General features: G+C 42.5%; 1 protein-coding gene across 1 annotated transcript; it reads left to right on the forward strand.

The window, feature by feature from the left end:
* Window positions 1-19,275: 19,275 nt before the first annotated feature.
* On the forward strand, window positions 19,276-19,797 carry LOC147442337 (uncharacterized). Its single transcript, XM_086529639.1, has one exon. The coding sequence runs from the start codon at window positions 19,276-19,278 to the stop codon at window positions 19,795-19,797; it is 522 nt and encodes a 173-aa protein (XP_086385765.1).
* Window positions 19,798-20,022: the final 225 nt, after the last annotated feature.

Raw genomic sequence — 20,022 nt, forward strand, 5'->3', positions numbered from 1 at the left:
TAGCAGTCCCTCTAGAAACAATGATACTAGTCTTTCTTCTGCATGTATCTCTAGCTCTGGGCATCTTGCAATGTATTGTTTCATTCGAGTTGCACAATCTCTAACAGATTCACCTTGTTTCTGTTTGAAGGTATATATTTGATCTACCGTATTGTGTTTGATCCACATTTTGGAACAAGGAGCTACAAATCGTTGAGCTAATGTATTTAAGTCCATGATTGACCTTGGTGGAATGTTTATGAACCATGTCAATGCTTTTTCTTCTAGTGTCATTCCAAACCCCTCGAATTGAGTATGGAAATCAAATATGCGTTCTACTCTTAGCACTTGTTTAAAGCTTGCTAAGTGGTCATATGGATCCTCAGATCCACTGTATTTTTTGACCCACTTCTGAAAATCAGCTAGTCTGACATATCTATTTGGTTCAACTCCCAATCTCTTGGCAGTTGGTCCTATTCTGAGTCCTTCAAACTTGTCTGTTGGAAATAGTGACTCATGTAGCCCTAGACTAGCTTTAGTGTCACCCGGTTTTCTTTGTGATGAGGCGGTTTTTGGTTTCTTAACATTACTCTTAAAAGATCTTTCACGATGTTCATCTCTTGGAATAGTTTCTAGTCCTTTTCCCAATATCCAATTCCCTATGGAGTATACTCCCTTGGTATTTTATTTTTTCCATCTCCTCAGGAGTCATCATAACAAAATTTAATGTTATACCAATCCCTAAATAGGTAGGTTGGTAGATTTGTTGAATCCTTTTCTTTGATTTTGTAGATATAAATGATCTTCATGGGCGTTAGCTATCCTGATTTGGCATGAGAAGTCCATAGAAGATCTTTTATGTTTCTATCTTCCCAACAATAGACTCCGATACTAGGATTATCCGTACTAAGCCATTTCAAAGGCTTCAAGTCAACTTGATTATATCCCTCAAATTCCAAATCGGTGGTCCTTCTTTTGCCACCATATCTGGAATTATAGTATTTACTTCTAACCTCCATTTTTCTATCACGTCAAGGTTCTCGACTTAATACTAAGTTCTGTTTCTATCCATGTACATTTTTCCTTGTTTGTTTGCCCTCATTTCCTCTTCAAACTCAATACAATGGTCATCAATGCGAATAGCATACTCTTCATTAGGATCCAGGTAAACCTGAGCTCCATGATGATTAGTCTTGTAAAAAGAGAGTATGTGCTTATAACCCACTATCGTTCCTGTTTTTGAGTGAGTCAAATAGGAAGACATTTCAGATGTTGAATCAGAAAAAGTTTCTGAGACTTCTTCACGGATAGTGTGCAAGGGATTGCCTTGATTCAGACTTTCTTTGATGGATACTCTACTAGCGGTCTCTCCAAATATGCCTTGATTAGCTAGTATATGACCAGTCTAAGGTTCATATAGACTTGTAAAGCCCTGGATAGAGTACTTACCGTCAGATTGACTTGATTGCAACTTCCGTCAAGCTGTCAATTCCTTTTTTGCAACCTGATTCTTGTATCAATTTTGATCAAGTTAGCTATTCTTTTACAAAGACTGTACAATTCTTGCTAGCTATTGTGAGTGGTCTATGTGTATCTCTTCAAATTCAGCTGAGTGAGTCAGCAGTTGAGACTTTCAAAATCTACTTCTGCAAAAAGTCAAAGGACTAATCTGCAACCTGGAATCTGAGTGAACATGCACTAATTTGGATCCAATTGAGTCCAAAATTGCCAAGTTGCCTTGTATTATGCTAGTCTAACACTATACAAGTTCAAAATTCAAAACTGGTGTCTCTGGGTAACATTAGTAAATAATCACAATTACTTATTTTTCTTAGTTTTTTACACTTTTTGGCTCGATTTGCAAAGTATACAACTTGTTAAGGTCTTTGGACAAGTTTCAGTAAGTTTGAATAAAATTTGTCTGGATTTTCAAGAATCTGCCTTAAGTCACACTTTTGTGATCCAAATTTTACCAAAACTGATTTGTGGGGTCTACTTGATATGCTTGACCTTGTGGTATACTCAAATGTGCAAGATTATCAATTTTTGTACCAGATATAAATAATTACAATTATTTACTCCAACTATTTTTTTGTAATTTTTTGTCCCAATCTTGATACAGATCTGTTAAGTATCTCAACTTATGCTCCCTAGCCAAGTTTTATCGATTTTGGACAATATTTTTTGTTCAATTGGTCATCAGTTTTGTATCTACAGAGAGTGACTATGCAAATTTGGCCACGATTTTTATTTAATGATCCAAACCTTACCAAATTTGATTTGTGGACTTCGTATAACATGCTAAAGCTAGTGGTATGCTGATTTAGTCAAAAAAGTTGAAAAATGGGACAGATATAAATAATCGTGATTATTTACTTCTGAGAAATTTTTGTATCTTTTTGGTCAATTGAGCATGTACACATGTTTATCACATCAATATAAGCCTATGGGTCAAGTTTCCTTGAGTTTGAACAAAATTTCCTCAATTTATACTAAAAGTCAGCACAAAATTTAGTTTTTACCCAAATTTTAGTCAGTTTGGTGATCCAAATCCTATGTACCTTTACAAAAGGTGTTTGTAGACATGCATAGAGTCTAGGGTATCAACCTTGGTCACTATTAAGTTGAAAGTAAATAATCATGATTATTTACTTTAGACCTAAAATGAACACTTTTTTGAACTTTTTCAGTGGACAGTCTTTTCATGAGCTATTTTAAGCCTCTCAGTCAAGTCAAAACTTAATTCTAAAATATCAAGAAAAAGTAAATAATTTGAGTTTTTGCAAACTCTTGAAATTTTTACCTCAATGTGTCCTTGAGCTTACCCACTCGTTCATACAACTTTTAAAGCATACTCTCCAATTGGATTGAGTAGTTGACAGTCTTCTGGTGCTATTTCTAGCCGTAGACCTGAAACTCTGCAATTTCACATAGCAACTCACAACTGATTATTTCAAAGAGAGCAATGTTCTGAAATCCACCTCGGGTTCTACTTACGCTACTCCTAGATTCTACTGCAATGGAGTTGTGGAAAGTGTCCACAAACACTCGTTTTCTTGTTCTCTATGGTTTTTTGAGCCTTGATCGTAAGAGATGTCTCGTTGGAGAGGGGGAATGGGGGGCACACCCGACACACACGCAACTGTCCCTATATAGCTCAGGGTATTCACAGCACCCCTGTCCTCTCGAAAACACCTTCAGAAAAAGCAACTCACACTAGCAAGGCCTCGCGTACACTTTACCCAATGCACAAACACTCTGCACAATCCTCGGACAGCTACCACACCGATTTTGCCCGCTTCCCGCTCTTCCACAACTCAACACCTCTCTCTCTTTCTCTCTTACACACACAGGGGATCCGGGGGGACGCACATGCTCACACACACAGGCACCACACACCCTGGAGACGAGCAAAGAAGAAAAGGGGAAGGGGGGAGAGACGACGCCAAAAAATCGGCAATGATAACTTTCCTTTAATGGAAAAATCCCCTGTACAAATCCGCATTGTCTCCTCTAGGCCACACAAGCAATCTGTACTGAGGAGCATACACATCCCTCGAAGCTCGACTCTGTCGGCACACAACTCGATAGAAAATCCACCGATGTCATCGCTTGCATAGTAGCTGCTCCTTGTGGAAACCCTCGCTGGCTCCCTCTTCTTCCAAATCCTCGTGCTCTCGGGTCGCTTCACAGACCACCCATGTCAGCTCCGACCACTCCGAGCACAAAGCTTTTCCTTGGTAGCCTTCGTTGACCCTTTCCTCTGCCCAATGTTCGCTATTTGGAGCCGCTTTCGAACGCTCCTTCTCCCTCGGGTGTCGGCTTCGATCACACTATGCACGAAGTGCATCCTTCTTCCCTAAACTCAAAGCAAAACCCCAAAAAATCCACAGCTCGAAAAAACGCTGCCTCCTTTTTCTCTCCCTTTTCCGCTTTGTTTTCTTTAAGACCAAGAAAAAAAATTCCTATTTTTGGCAATGGCGTTTATGCTTTTTCTTTGTGAGTTTCACTCCTTTTGCTGTTGAGCAAGCTCCACCCAAAACTAAAGGCCAACCCTTTTTTTCCTTTTAGCCTTGAGGTTAACTTTTCACTTTTTACCTTATAGCTAAGGACCTCAATTTTTAAACCCCCCTTTCGCATGCTGACGGTGCTTTGTGTGCTCAAGTTTCCGAAATTCACCTTTTATCAAGTCACACCCTTTCCAGCCCTAGACCTCGAAGACTTTGCCACATTTCAATCACTTCACACCTCCATACATCAAGTCATAAAAGTAGACAATCGTCAGTGGCGAGATCGTCTGCCCACTTGAATTGGGCGTACCTCGATGCCCCTGACTCCGATCGGCCAGCTGCAAATTTTAGCTGACCCCCCATGTTGCATGCGATTTTCCAGGATCCGAGCGAGCTCAAAATATCTTTGTCAGCATGCCTATCGATGTGGCCCGATGAGCACGTACCCGACCACGGCAAATATTCCATACGCCATAACTTGCTCGTTTGAGCTCCGAATGGCAAACCGAAAAGACCGGCATGATCGACAACTCGAGATTTACACGTGTTTCCATTGATCCCATTTTTCGCCACCTGTCTGTACCTGCCCTACCCGTCGGGACTTGCGAATCCTTCTAACTTTGGACTGGCATATCTTTCACACCGAAGCCCCGTTTGACGAGCCGTCTGGACAAGCTTCTAGAGCATCTTGAGCACCACATTTTGGGACACATTTTCCGCATTTTGAACACCTTGACTTTTTGTCATCATTATCTCACTTTGGAGCCCTCCCGGCCTTAAAAACCCCTTTAAGCACGCATTTCCGTTGCCACTGTTCTGTTGAGGTCTCTTACACTTGCTTTAGCCCTCTACCATGCACCTATTAGCACCCTTTGCACTACATAGCACACTTTATAGCGCGGACCAACTTTGGTTGCACCATCATTGGCCACCCCCCTGTTGAACATTCATGTTCAACCAAAAGTAGTTTTATTGAACTTGAAACTTGTAACACTATGGAAACACTCAACTACACTGAAAAACACACCACCATATGTGCAATATGTATAATATGTACGAAACATGCATGTATGTTACTCTTGAGTCCCTTCAAGTGGGTTGCCCAGCCCCCCTGGTCACCATTTGATGTACATCAGGAACCACTCCCCTATCAAAGTACAGCGTGAGCCGTACACCATTTACCATGTGCCTGAGAAGCTTACCATTGGCTCTCACCAGCTAATAGGTCCCATTCTAAAAGGCCTTTTGCACTTTGTACGGACCCGTCCATTTCTTTTTGAACTTATTCTGGAAAGTGAAGTCCAAGTAGCTCTCATACTTCACTACTAGGTCCCCCTCTTCTATCTTTTCTTCTGGCAGACTCTCATTGACTTTGGCCATTCTCCTTTCCCGCTACTTCACATAGTAGTCTGTTGGTGCCTCTCTATCCATCTGCAACGCCTCAATGCCGACAATCCTATCTTGTAATACAGCTTGTGGAGTGGCATTGATGCGCCACATACCTTTCAAAGCACCCAACTGTGCATGCACTAGTAGCATTGCCTCCTTACCATAACCCAACTCAAATGGAGTAAAGTTGGTCGCCACTTTGTAGGACGTCCTGTAGGCCCATAGACACTTTTCTAGATTGATCTCCCATTCTGTCTCCTGCTTATATACATACTTCGTGAGCATTTTGATGCTTTATCCATTGGCACTCTCCACAAGACCATTGCATTAGGGATGATAAGGCGAGGAAACCGATGCTGAACCTTTAGTTTTTCCACCAATGCCTGCATAAGCTTGCTTCTGAATCCTTGCCCTCTATCAGAAATGAGTACCCATGGCACTCCAAAATGGCAGCAAATGTTATCGAAAACAAAGTGGGTCACAACCTGTGCATTTACCTCCTTCACAACTTTAGCCTCGACCCACCTAGTGAGGTAGTCGATGGCAACCATGACATACTTCTTACCACTTGTAGACTTAGGGAGTGGACCGATGGCATCCAAACCCCACTTCTCAAAAGAATTCTGAGCAACAATGGCCCCCTATGACTCAGTTGTGTCAAACGCCTCTCTCCTATAGTCTGGCATTCATGGCAGGTCTTGCACCAATAGTGCACATCCTTCACTACTGAAGGCCACCAAAAACCCGCTCTTAACACTCAAAACAGTACTTGACCTTTCCCTTGGTGTCCACTCTCCGCATGACATTGCTCCAGCACCAAGTTAATCTCTTCTTTATAGAGCACTCTCCTTAGCACCCCGTCTCTGCCGTAGGTCATTAGGCCTTCACCTATTAGTGTAATTTGCGAGCTTTCTGAACTATCCTCCTCCTTTGAAATTTAGACAAACCTTGAGGACACTGCCCTATACCCAAGAAATCTTCCACCTCCTTCAATGACTCCCTACCTGTGTATGTGGCCGGGGCCACATATATACCTACGACATGTACCTACACCTTACTGCTTGCTAGTTGGTCTGCCTCTTGGCTGTGCTCCCTCTTCACATGCTTGAAATGGATCTCTCTAAAGAACTTCAACAACTTTTTGATGGCAAAGAACCAATGTTTTAAGGAATATCGTTTTACTTGCCATTGGCCCAATAGTTGATTGATGACCAATAAGGCATCACCTTTGACCACCAACCTGGAAATGCCGAACTCAACGCATTGTTTCAAACCTAGATGGAGAGCGAGATATTCTGCTTCATTGTTGGTATGAACATCCTCCAAATCATAGGCTTTTGAGAAGATTAGCTTGCCATGTGGATCGTGTATCACCACACCTCCCCCAACTTTCTTTATCACCCTCCTATATGCACCATCAAACCACATGGTAAAAGCTCCCATCAGGTCAGGATCCTCTTTGGCTTCATCTCGCACCACTCTTGGATAAATTGGCCAATCTACGGCCTTGCTGACCAGAATATCCGCCAAATGTGACCAACTTGTATGGTCAATCTTGAACTCGAACTCGAATTCCTGCAACTCTATCACCCACTTCATGATCCGCTTCCTTGGCTTCAAGTGTAGCACTATTTCCGGCAATAGATTGTTAGCCGTCAACTCATAAAACTTACGCACAATGAGGTGCACTTTGAACTTTCTACAAGCAAAAACCAATTCCATGACCCACTGCTTCGCTTCAGTGTAAGCCACTTCTCCAGGACTTATCACCCTGCTTTCAAAGTAGATAGGCTTATAGCTCCTTCCTACCTTTTGCAGTAACACCACCCCAATAGCCACCGTACCTACTATCATTGACACATATAAATCATCCTCTTGGCTTGGAGGGCACACAGCTGGTGGCTGACACAAAATTTCTTTCACCTTGTCAAAAGCTTCTTGAGCATCTTCATCCCATTCAAAGCCATGAACCTACTGAGCCATGTTTTGGAGAGGATACACATACTGTGAGAGCATCCAAAAAAAACGCGACAAGTACTTTATCTTATGCACAAAGGATGCCAAGCCTTGCGCACTAGAGGGAGGCTCCATCAAGACTAGCGCCTTGACCTTCTCCGGATCTGCCTCAATTCCATTTTGTTACACCACATGACCTAGCAACTGTGCTCGAGGTTGTGCTAACTTGCACTTCTTAGGGTTTAACTGACCTCCTTCTTCGTCCAGCCTTTGAACACATAGCTGGAGCTTTGACAAATGATCCGCCCTTGAGCTATAACATCCAATGTCATCCATGGAAACTCTAATGAACCTGCCCAAGTAGGGACCAAACACCCTATTCATCCAGTCTTGGAAGGTGGCGTAGGCATTCACTAAACCAAACGACATCCTGCAATAGGCAAAGCATCCCCATGGAGAGATAAATTTCGTCTTCAACTGGTCTTCAAGCGCAGTCCCTATTTGAAAGTACCCTGAAAATCCATCCATAATAGAGTACCTCTCATGCCTTGCCACCTGATTTAAGATTTCATCTTGGAACAGCAGCGGGTAGTGGTTTCTCTTGGTTGCCACATTCAATGGCTTGTAATCGATGCACACCCGCCATTTTCCATTCTTCTTAGGGGTGATAACCACTGGAGAAACCCACTCCGACTCCTTCACAGGGTATATGATACCTGCATCTAACAACTGGTTAATCTCCTGCCAAATTAGAGACTCCTTCTGAATCTCCCCTAACCTCCTTAGCTTCTGCGCCTTTGGTTTGCACCCTTCTTTAAGAACTATCTTGTGCTCTGGACCCTTTGCTCCACGTAGATCCTCGTACTTCGTCCGCAAATAAATTCGAAAAAGAGGCACACAGCTCAACATAGCCTTCTCTCTCTTTCTTGGTCAAATCTTCGCTTAGCATAGCAGTTACCTCCTCCACACCTATGCCACCAACGTGTGCTTGCACCTCTCCTTTTACATGAGAGCCTTCAACAGAAACCCCAAACAATTTGGCATCTATCTTCAGCATATCATCCTCACTTTCCTCTTCCTCAATATCTGTGTAGCCCTCCCTCATCATAGCCTGTCTCGGTCTCGTACTCATAGCTTGTTGTATCATCTTTGTCTTTTTCTGCCACAGGGTGAAAACGGATCTCTTTGGTCTTCAAATCAAGCACCACTTGTCTCCCTCTCTCCTTGACAGGCAAGGTGAACACCCTGCTCCCCCAATTCCGCTTAGCCCCTATTGCAAGCCATGGCCTACCCAAGATGATTGGATAAGCATTATCACCCGCTTTCATCACAAAGAAATCGATCAGGCACTCAATGCCCATCACTTTCACTCTTACATCTTGAGCCATGCCCAAACACCTCGCTTTGGTATGGTTAGCCATTCTCATGTGTACATTTGATTTAGCTACTGCTTTGACCCCTGTTTCCTTCATAGTAGCCTCCGTCATGACGCAAACTTGTGCTCCACCATCTATATAGGATTGAACCTGCATCCTCTTTTCAATGACATCATCCACTAGAGGAAGGACATCCGTCGGGCTACCCACTCTCAATGCCATGTTTTGTATTGCATGCACATTTCCCTTAGCCTTTGGAAGCCTCGTGCTGACACTTGTAGACCACTGTCTTCGTAGCTTGGGATTTAAATCCAACAACTAACCAAAGGTAATGTTAGCCTTTTCTGATTTTGAACATCGCTTACCAAGTCATATTCCGGGTAGCCGCACCCTAGCTAAAAGTCTGCTTGCCTACGTCTCCTCTTCTTGCTAGTTTTTGATTGCGCCTTGCCTTTGTACAATTTCTCTTTACCTTTATGGGCCCTCTTCTCGCACTCGGTTTCTATCTCTCTTTCCATCCTTGCTCTTTTGTTGGCCAAACCTTCAACATCATGCTTATCCACTCCGATGATATTCACCCTAGGGACTTCACCACCATCCTGAGGAGCTAGCTGCACTTGATTCTCAGCTACCTGCTCCTTCGGGCCATTTAGCTGTGCTTGGCCTATACCTTTGCCAAACAATGGATAAATACCACCTCTTTCTCTTAGCGGGTGAGGTCAATCTGGCGCATAGTGTCCTTCTTCACCGCAATTGTAACACCGCCCAGGCAGTGGCCTTGCCCTGCCCCTTGCTCCTCTTGGTTGACCTCTATCCATCACGCTTAGCCGCAATTCCTTCATTTGCTCAGACAAATCTTGCACGGTTCGCACCTAATTTTGTGGCACAATGGCTACACCTCGATTTGCAGGGTTCTCATCATGAACAACATCCCTCAGACCCTGAGGTTGGACCACCGCTTCATAACCCGACACGCCTTGTTCAATCTTTTTTTTTATTTTCTTGCTTTTTGCCTTTGCGATGGCCACTGCACCATTATAGTTTTCTGGGCTCTCAAAATCCACCTTCTCCCTCACTTTAGGATGCAAGCATGCCATGAATTTATCGAGCTTGAAGTAGTCGCCATTGGCCTATTGCATGGAACTCGCTAACTCTGCCAGCACACTTCAAAACGATCCAAAAAAAAACTGAACTCTTCACTTACATCTTGTTTGAGTACTTTCAATTTGGCATCCATCTCCACTAGGGATGCCTCTTTGCGGAAATCATGTAGGAAACGCTTCCGCAAAGCCAGCCAAGCATGCCTCAGCTCACCTTCCAAAGCTTCGTACCATACCTTTGCCTTCCCGTGCATCACCAAAGAAAATGTCTACATCTTTCTGTCCTCGTTCGGCATACGCAACGACAGCATATACAGCTCAAAGTCTGCAACCCACTCATCTGGATTTTCTTCACCTGTGAAAATCGACCCATAGCTTCGACACGCCATGTTGACCAACACCAAAAACTGCTTCTCTTCACTTAACTGGGAGCAATCAGTGTGCTCCTCAATGGGGGCACCAGAAGATGGAGAGGGGGAATGGGGAACACACCGGACACACACGCAACTGCCCCTATATAGCTCAGGATATTCACAGCACCCCAGTCCTCTCGAAAACACCTTCAAAAAAAGCAACTCACACTAGCAAGGCCTCGCCTACACTTCGCCCAACGCACAAACACTCTACACAATCCTCGGACAACTACCACACCGATCTTGCCCGCTTCCCGCTCTTCCACAACTCAACACCTCTCTCTCTTTCTCTCTCACACACACAGGGGGTTCGGGGGGCGCACACGCTCACACACACCGGCACCACACACCCTGGAGATGATCAAAGAAGAAAGAGGGGAAGGGGGGAGAGACGACGCGAAAAAATTGGCAATGACAGCTTTCCTTTAATGAAAAAAAACCCCTGTACAAGCAATCCATACTGAGAGGCATACACATCCCTTGAAGCTCGACTCTATCGGCACACAACTCGACAGAAAATCCACCGATGTTTTCGCTTGCAAAGTAGATCCTCCTTGTGGAAATCCTCGCTGCTCCCTCTTCTTCCAAACCCTTGTGCTCTCATGTCACTTCACAGATCACCCATATCGGCTCCGACCACTCTGCGCACAAAACTTTTCCTTGGTAGCCTTCGTTGACCCTTTCCTCTGCCCAGGGTTCACTATTCCAGGCCGCTTCCTGACGCTCCTTCTCCCTCGGGTGTCTGCTTCGATCACACTCCGCGCGAAGTGCTTCCTTCTTCCCTAAACTCAAAGCAAAACCCCAAAAAATCCACAGCTCGAAAAAACGCTGCCTCCTTTTTCTCTCCCTTTCCCTTTTTGTTTTCTTTACGGCCAAGAAAAAAAATTCCTATTTTTGGCAATGGCGCCCGGCGGCACTGCCTTCGGCTTTTTCTTTGTGAGTTTCATTCCTTTTTCTTTTGAGCAAGATCCACCCAAAACTAAAGGCCATCGCTTTTTGCCGTTTTAGCCTTGAGGTTAACTTTCCACTTTTTACCTTATAGCCAAGGACCTCAATCTTTTAACCTCCCTTTCGCATGTTGACGGTGCTTTGTGTGCTCAAGTTGCCGAAATTCCCCTTTCATCAAGTCACACCCTTTCCATCCCTAGACCTCGAAGACTTTGCCGCATTTCAATCACTTCACACCTCCATACATCAAGTCGTAAAAGTAGACAATCGTTCGTCGCAAGATCGTCTGCCCACTTGAATTGGGCGTACCTCGATGTCCCTGACTCCGATCGGTAATCTGCAAATTTTGGCTAACCCCCCATGTTGCATGCATTTTTCTAGGACCCAAGCGAGCTCAAAAATATCTTTGTTAGCATGGGTATCGATGTGGCCTGATGAGCACGTACCCGACCCCCGACAAATATTCCATAAGCCATAACTTGCCCGTTTGAGCTCCGAATGGCGAACTGAAAAGACCGGCATGATCGACAGCTCGAGATTTACATGTGCATCCATTGATCCCATTTTTTGCCACCTATCTATACCTGCCTTGCCCGTCAGGACGTGTGAAGCCTTCTAACTTCAGAGTGGCATATCTTTCACACCGAAGCCCTGTTTGACGAGCCGTCTGAACGAGCTTCTAGAGCATCTTGAGCACCACATTTCGGGACACATTTTCTACATTTTAAACACCTTGAATTGCCGTCATTATTATCTCACTTTGAAGGCCCCCCTGGCCTAAAAAACCCCTTTAAGCATGCATTTCCGTTGCCACTGTCCTGTTGAGGTCTCCTGCACTGGCTTTAGCCGTCTACCATGCACCTGTTAGCACCCTTTGCACTACATAGCACACTTTATAGTGCCGACCAGCTTTGGTTGCACCATCGTCCATCAATCATTCTCAAAATATTTATCTAATTCTACAATCCTACAGTCCTAAAGGTACTTAGCAAGTACGATTACTTCCAAGCTACCTCTACACAACAAAAGATGACAATCTTAAGCTATGCGGTTTTAAAAAGAAAGTTTTTACTCTAGGTGATCTTAGAGGAAGTTAAAGGATAACTTCACAGGATGCTCGTGTTTTTCCCTAGTTTAGGTCTCTTTGATCCCCGACAATGGTGCCAAATGGGCAGGTATCTAACCTCACTCCTATCTTATTTTTTGCAGACATAGCGAGAACCACAAATATAATTGTCAATCCATGGGATGAAGCTGAATTGACTAGTACATAGAGGCTACAATAGGTGGTCAATCTCTTAGAAAACAACAAACAAATCGTATCTAACTCAAGTTACACTCAAATGACTAAAATCACCAAAAGACAATTGCTCATCGGCAAACAAATCACATCCGTTATAGCATCAAATGACATCCAAACATAACAAAACTTCTAGTAAATGTTTATAAGACCTAAGCACGCATGCTTATGGTCTCAAATCCCACTTTAGGTTAAGTGAAAAAATCATGATTATTAACAGCAGTGGATTGTTTGACCTAGTCGTTTTTGACCCAGAATGCATCTAAATGCTTAGCAATGATGCCTCAATACCCCGTCTATACTTACTAAATTCCTACTTATGATGATATTAGGCCACGGGTTGGCAATGCCAAAAGCTACGAATTATTGTGAAATGATGACGTCAATGCGTAGAGCTCTTACTTGTGGTTATAATGCAACATATGCGACTGCAATGTGATAATCGGGGAGGGATTAGGAAGCGTGAAAAGGAGAGAAGTGAGTGCCATTAGCTCACACTGTATTTCATTATCAAAAAACGTTTCAAAAAACTTACAAAAATTGGCTTTTATACCTTAGCCAAGGTTTTTGGTGGTCAAAACTAATAATCTGAGAGCTCTAACTAAAGACAGGTTGATATAATCTGGAAGCTTGTAGCCCCGGCTCATCAATTACAATATTTATCTGAAAAGTAGTAGTTACAATATTCCTGATTTATCAAAATAATAAACTTTTTTCCAATGAGAGCTCCAAAAAATGGTATCCGAGTTAGCTTGTTGCTAACATGGAGAGTGCTTCAAAGGGCACCAAAGTGCATGACAGGCTGCTTGAAAATTCCTAGTAGTGCTTGAAAGTGCCATGGAGTGCTTTCAAGTGTCCCAAAGTTCTTTGAAGTACTGTAGAGTGTAGAGTGCTTAAAATGGCACTAAAGTGTCCCAAAGCGCTTTAGAGTGTTCTCCAAGTGCAATGAACTACTTCACTAGTGGACAGAAGTTCAACATTGTAAAAAACTTAAGTAGAAATTGTGAATTTCCAAAAATATACACCAACTCCCACTCTTCACCAACTTCCAACCAACCCCACCTCACTTCGGTTGAAAAGGTGGAGAAATGCCATACCTACTGTTTTTGTGGACAAAGTGTGAATTCATACCTACTTTTGTGAAAATACACCCTAAGGTGGTAGTAGGTAAGTTTTGCAATTATATTTTAGTACTTTATAGTACTTTTAAATTTCTTTTGTGTGGCAAAGGGTTTTGTACATGCGGTTCCCGAAAGCTCATCCAAACATTATGGTGTCCTTTATATGCTTTGAGGATCTGAAGCCATACTTCATACACAAGTTGAAGGACCGCAACACCTGCTGTTGTGAATATCATGTTCATCTTGTTTACTTGAAGGAAGGCTTAAATCAGATGTGCCATGGAAGATACAAGCTACATGGAACATCATGCTTTTGCAGGTGTCTTGTGTGCAATCCGAGTGGTGGAATAGCGCAATGCACAGCATCAAAAGCCACGTTTTCATCCTTGATAGAACTATGGGAGTCTATATTGTGTCCAAAGCCAACTGATAGTGCTTTTCACCGCAACAAATTTCTTTTGGGAACATGCAGTGATTGCGGGGTTAAAAGGCTCTTGTTGTGTCCCTTCGAAGAGAGTGACGGTGTTTCTAAAATGACTATCAAGCTTTTTGACAAGGTTCCTACGTAGGAAAAGGATGAAGAAGGTCTTGCTAAATGTCAAAAATACCTGTGGTTCAACAGCTCAGTCCAATGAGTTTCATTTCTGTGCTCCAAGGGAAACTAGGGAAGTTCATCAAACACAACTACTTGTATAGGTGGCAAGCTCAACAATTCAAGGAGTGTTTGGCCAATTTTTGTGACGATGTAGTGGTGTCTATAGTGGATTTTGCAGAGAATTACTCCTTCAAGGTGCAGAATGAGATATAGTCAATGCATTTGTATTCATCTCAAGTCACAATCTTTATTCACATTTCATACTTATGTGATGTGCTTGGTGCTATACAAAAGACGATTCACTTCTACGTCTCTGATGACAAGACACATGAAACTTTGTTTGTGCAACACTGTTTTCTTTTGCACAATGAATGGCTGGAGAGACACGGCTATAGTGTCAAGCGACATTGGGTGTGGTCAGATGATGCTACGTTGCTGTGCCATGGCACACGCATGATGTGAAAATAAAAATATATACTTCACTCTTGATGTTTTTGATGTGTGGGACCAAATACTACAATGTACATAGTGTGATATATGCGAGAACGGATGCCATGGTTGCAGGTGTGTACATACCTTGTCGGGAAGGCAAGGCCAAGGATGTGGCACCGTTGCATGTTTTACCACATTAATTTACTCCTAATTTGCTTAAGGAATGTAAAAATGTCAAATGTTCCGAAGTGGCACAATCAATTTGCCTAGAAAGTTCAATGCGGACGATCTTAGTCAAAAATAGTAGGTTTCGTACGTGAACATAAAAGACGTGTCCAAAGTGCTTACCAAGTGACAAAATGAGATTCATCATGAAATTTGGGCTCAATGGACTTTTCCACAAATTTAGGGATTTTTCCAAGCTTGTTTGGGCATTTTACCAAAAAAAGGGGGGCATTTTTGGGCTAAAAATGGCAAAAAATAGCCCAAAAATAGCAAAAAAAGTTCAAAATTCCACATCGATGATGGAACAATCTAAGGGAAACTATTTAAAACCAAGAGTAAGATCATTTGGGCATATGAGCAAAGAGATATAGCCATTAGGTCCTCTACCTATGACAGCTAGAGGCAAATGTTACATACTTACTGCTGTTGACTATCTATCCAGGTGGGCCGAAGCCAAAGCTGTTAAGCACATCACGAGTAAAGATGTTTCCTTATTTATATATGAAGATATTTGTTGCAAATTTGGCATGCCATTGGAGTTACTTTCTGACAAGGGTCCAGGTTTCAAGGGAGAGTTGGTGGATTATCTATGTGAGAAGCTTCATGTGCATCGCAGGTTTACTACTCCATATTATCCCCAATGCAATGGCATGAATGAAAGGTTTAATGGAGAGCTCATAAGGATGCTTACAAAGATGACAAGAAACAATGTGAAGACTTGGGATTTAGTGCTACCTTGTGCTCTATGGGCTTATAGAATTGCCATCAAATCAGGTACTGGTTTTTCTCCCTTCCATCTAGTTTTTGGCAAAGAGGCTTTACTTCCTATTGAGGTGGAGATACCATCCTTGAAGATGATGCTAAAGCTTTAAGAAGAGCCCAAGGATGCATTCAAGGAAAGACTTTTATATTTGCAATGTGTACAATTGGATAGGGTGTTAGCTTTTGAGCATTATGAGCAGGTCTTGAAGAAGAGTCAAGCAAAGGCAAATGAGAAGGTAAAGAACTAGGACATCAAGAAGGGTGACATGGTGCTTCGTTACAATAGTAAGATTGATAGCACTTTTCAAAAGAAATTTCAAATCAAGTGGCAAGGTCCTTTCTTGGTCTTAAACAGGTTTCCAAATGGCACATATCAGCTTGCTGACTTGGATGGTACCCCGCACAAAGCACGTGTGAATGGCTACAGGTTGAAGAAGTATATTGCAAGGTTGATGACTGTGATTGAGGATGAGCCTTCTTTTGAAGAATTTTCTGATCATGTGCTTAATGATGAAGATGAGGTGAAGACTCCCTCATGTGGTTTACAGGATCTCTTTCATGCTGCTGATCATGAATGATCTAGCAGGTTGGGGTGTGGCAAACTATGTTGGGCGCATTTCTGACACCCCGTTTTTTGTAAATTTGTACATACGGACATGACACCCGATGTCAAAAGGGCGTGTGGGGATTTATTTTTGTGGTTTTTTTAGCTTGCTTTAGCAAGAACATGTACATGCACTGCAAGTCGCTAGTCTAGTGACAGCTGTCGGGCTACTGTAAGTGCCCGTGAGTGAGTTTTTTGAAGTGAGCCTTGTATATAACTTAAACTCATGTACAAACTAAAAAAAGTGCAGCCAAAAATCAGAAATTTCCAGGTTTTAGCTCGTTCTATCTCCTTGGTTCTCTTGGATGCAGTTTTTTGCCCCGACTAGCCTTCTCTACATGTAGTCGTGCTAGGACAACTCTCTGTTCGCGTCAATTTTGCTCATGGGGGCGTATGGAATCAATTTTAGTCATCTTCAGCTTTCTCGCCAGTCAGTTTTCAAGCTTCATCTCAAGCTTTAAAGTGCTCCAATTGGAGTTGTGCTCATCAGATTACGACTAGTTCTCTGTAGGGTTATGGCTATGGCAGCCTAGTGGCAAATTGTGTGTAGACAGATTCAGAGGGTATGTATCTATGAATTGTGGAATTGATGTTGAAGTTGTGGGTTTGTGATGTTTGATTGTGAAAGGAGAGGCTCTTGTCTTCATATGCATTGGTCGGCGTGTGCTGTAAATCCATGCTTTGGCAGGGTTTTGCTCCTATGTGACATAGTCTCTTGGGTGGGCAACGGCTAGTAAATTCCCAAGGGTCTACTCCTATTGGACTTGTGGTGTTTCAGAAGGATTTGGCAAAGCTTTTTGCGTCTTGTAGTTCTCTTTCAACGCTCTTGGGTGACATCACTATAGAGGTGTTTCAGTTTGCTTGTTTCCCAACAGCGTCATTGCGTCATTGTATTTAATGGTCCTTGCGTCCACTCTAGGTACGTATGCTCTAAGTATGTTCTCACAAGCAGGGACTGTAATGTACCCAACATTTATTCATATAAGCCATTTCAGTTATTTTGCAACTATTGAGATTCTCAATTTTGTGAGTCATCATGAGTTTATCAGAGCAATCGGATTGAAAATCGGGTTCAGAATCCATTTATTTATGATCTTTCTTTATGTGGAATGATAGGTTTATGTGAGAACCTAGCCTATGTGTGAATAAAAAGCTTTGAGATAGTATTTTTAGGAGAGAAAGAGAGGTGAGTCAAAATTAGGATACTTCTTTCTTATCTCTTTCAAAATAGAATGGGAACTTGTAAGTATAGATCTTTTTAAAATCGCGCATAGGATTCGCGAACGCTATTAAAATATATATATATATATATTTTAGCCGCGACGACGTGCGAGATTTTCCTTCTCCTATTCTTGAAACCTCTCAGTATTTTTAGCACCCCCCTAATGCCTATATAAAGGACCATTCTCCTCTCACTTTGAACACACACATCTACAGAAGCGAAAGCTCTCTTGCAACGACGAGCCGGAGGAAGCCTCTCTCCCTTAACCTCTCACCTTCAAGCCATCTCCATCTCCAATTGTCGACGTGCTGTCACCTGATTTGCGAACACTCTCTCTCTCTCTCTCTCTCTCTCTCTCTCTCTCTCTCTCTCTCTCTCTCTCTCCATCAACACGCTTTTCTTTTCTCCATTCCGAAGCTATGGCTCCAAAGCGTGTAACGCGAAGTTCCAAGGACGCCCATGCCGTTGCACCACCAAGGAAGGTGGGAATAAGGGTGTCAATTCCGAACGTACCTCATGCGAAAACATCAATCGATGAAGAACTCAAAACCGTCCAACCACCAGCACAGGAGCTAGCCGCACACGCTCCAAATTCGGTAAAACAAATTTATAATTATGCACAGTATTCATGTTGACCGGTAAGATGAACTTAGATTTAACCTTACCTTAAACCGACCGGAAACGTGATTGTTCAATCACATGAAACAAGCATATGTTTCATAAAGTAGTAAAAGTATTGTTCTTATAAACTGTTATTGATTGATAAAGAAATATTGTTGATAAGTAATTATGGTTTGAGAATATGATTTTGATTGATCTAGAATATGAAATACTGAAAGAAAATCTTGTTTCCAGATGGAACTCGCGGTTAGCGGAAATTAAAGTTGAGGTCATCAACTTTCTTTTTTTTACCTTGCGGTTAGCAAGATGCCTTGCGGGTAGCAAGATGTCCTTTGCAGTTAGCAAAAGGGAAGTATGCGCATCTCGCGGTTAGCGATTAGGAAAAACCTTTGCAAAGTCTCTGTTGGTTAGACAAAGAAAGTCCGTGGTTAGGGGCAAAACTTGTATAGAAACTAAAGACTTTTTTTGCGGATTATGGAATTCTTTAACTCTAGTTATGAAAGAATTGTTCGATGATGTTTGAAAGGATTGTACTAAAGAACTTGTATTAAGAATTAATTAAGGAACATTGTTGTATATGTCGTGGTAGTAATTAGATAACATTAAAAGATTGGGTGAGTGCGGTGTGGAAAGTGGGGAGTGGCTCAGGTTGCTAGTCAAGGATGGGTGGACTCGATTAGTCGAGTACTTTTCACGTTGTCTTAGTTAGTTAGAGATTTATCTCTTGTCATATTTTGGAATTAAGGATAGCGGCCGTGCCTCTTAAACGCAGGGAAAAAGGCGTTGTTTTTGAATCCTTAATATGTGAAAGGGATTTTCTTCTCTTACAATGTAGGATCTAGAGTCCATAGAACCTTTAACCTCATCGACCTGGCTTGTGGCGTAGGGTCCTATAATTACGAACACATCAAGTGGAAGTCTTCTTCTCTTTCGTTGCTCGTAGCCTTGCTTCGCATTATCAGAGTAGGGTGTCGTCAACGGATTTAGGGAATAAAGAAGACTATCTTCCAAGTCGCCCCGATCTTTTAGGACGGGGACCTTACAATTGGTATCAGAGCGAAGGTTAAACAGAGGTTAACCCAACGTTAAGAGGGGAATGTAGGGGAAGAATGTGTTTTTTTTTTCCACTATTGCTACTTTTGTTTCTAAACTACTCTATTAAATGATCTTATATTCTTACGTATTTATATATAACACGTTTCAGGATCAGCATAAGGCATACATGCGATTTCAGGTGTTCAACATCATGTACATGTTTGCGTGCCGATCAAACGACTACGACTTTCGGGCATCAATCATGAGGATCCTTGAGATATCGACCACTCCGCCGCGCTTTCGAACCCAACGAGGATGGTCTCGAGCCTGGTGGTCTCGTGGGAGTACTTTTACCATCAGGGCTGGAAGCTTAGGGAATTTCAATAATGATCTTTGTCGCATCAAATGGTGCAAGGAGCTAAGGCTGGTATATTACTATACTTTTTGGCCAACCGATGTCAAAGCCATGGCGGCAGATGGAAGCGTCAACCTCAATCGGTGGGTCTATGACAAGGTCATTGCAGTCGTTCCAAAAGACCGAGTGGTTGTTATAGGCAGAACTAGCCACTTCTCTGGCAAGGGATGGACAATAGGATTACCACAACTCCCCGCCACTTATCGACTATTAGCCCCTATAGAAAATCCTCTGCGCTTCTTCCTAAAGAGTGCCCAAGAATATCACAACTTCAAATATACACCTCAGGATTAGGATTACTATAACATTTTGTACTAAGGCCATTGGTATTCTTACATCAATAGAAGACGTCGATTTTTTTTGGAAGAGAAACTGACTCTTGATAAATAATTTACTCTTGAGCTTAATTGAGATTTGGTGCTCCCCACATGCTTCACGATAGTAATTGATGCAACTAGTGCTAGGAACAGAAATCTTGTTAACGCATATGTGTTGCAAATAATAAACTTAGTTGTTTTG

Source organism: Adiantum capillus-veneris, chromosome 14 (genome assembly GCF_014529385.1).
Source record: "Adiantum capillus-veneris isolate H3 chromosome 14, ASM1452938v2, whole genome shotgun sequence".
Lineage (NCBI taxonomy): Eukaryota > Viridiplantae > Streptophyta > Polypodiopsida > Polypodiales > Pteridaceae > Adiantum > Adiantum capillus-veneris.

Excerpts from the sequence above, each read along its gene's own strand:
- LOC147442337 (XM_086529639.1), top strand. The coding sequence starts at position 19,276 with ATGCGATTTCAGGTGTTCAACATCATGTACATGTTTGCGTGCCGATCA.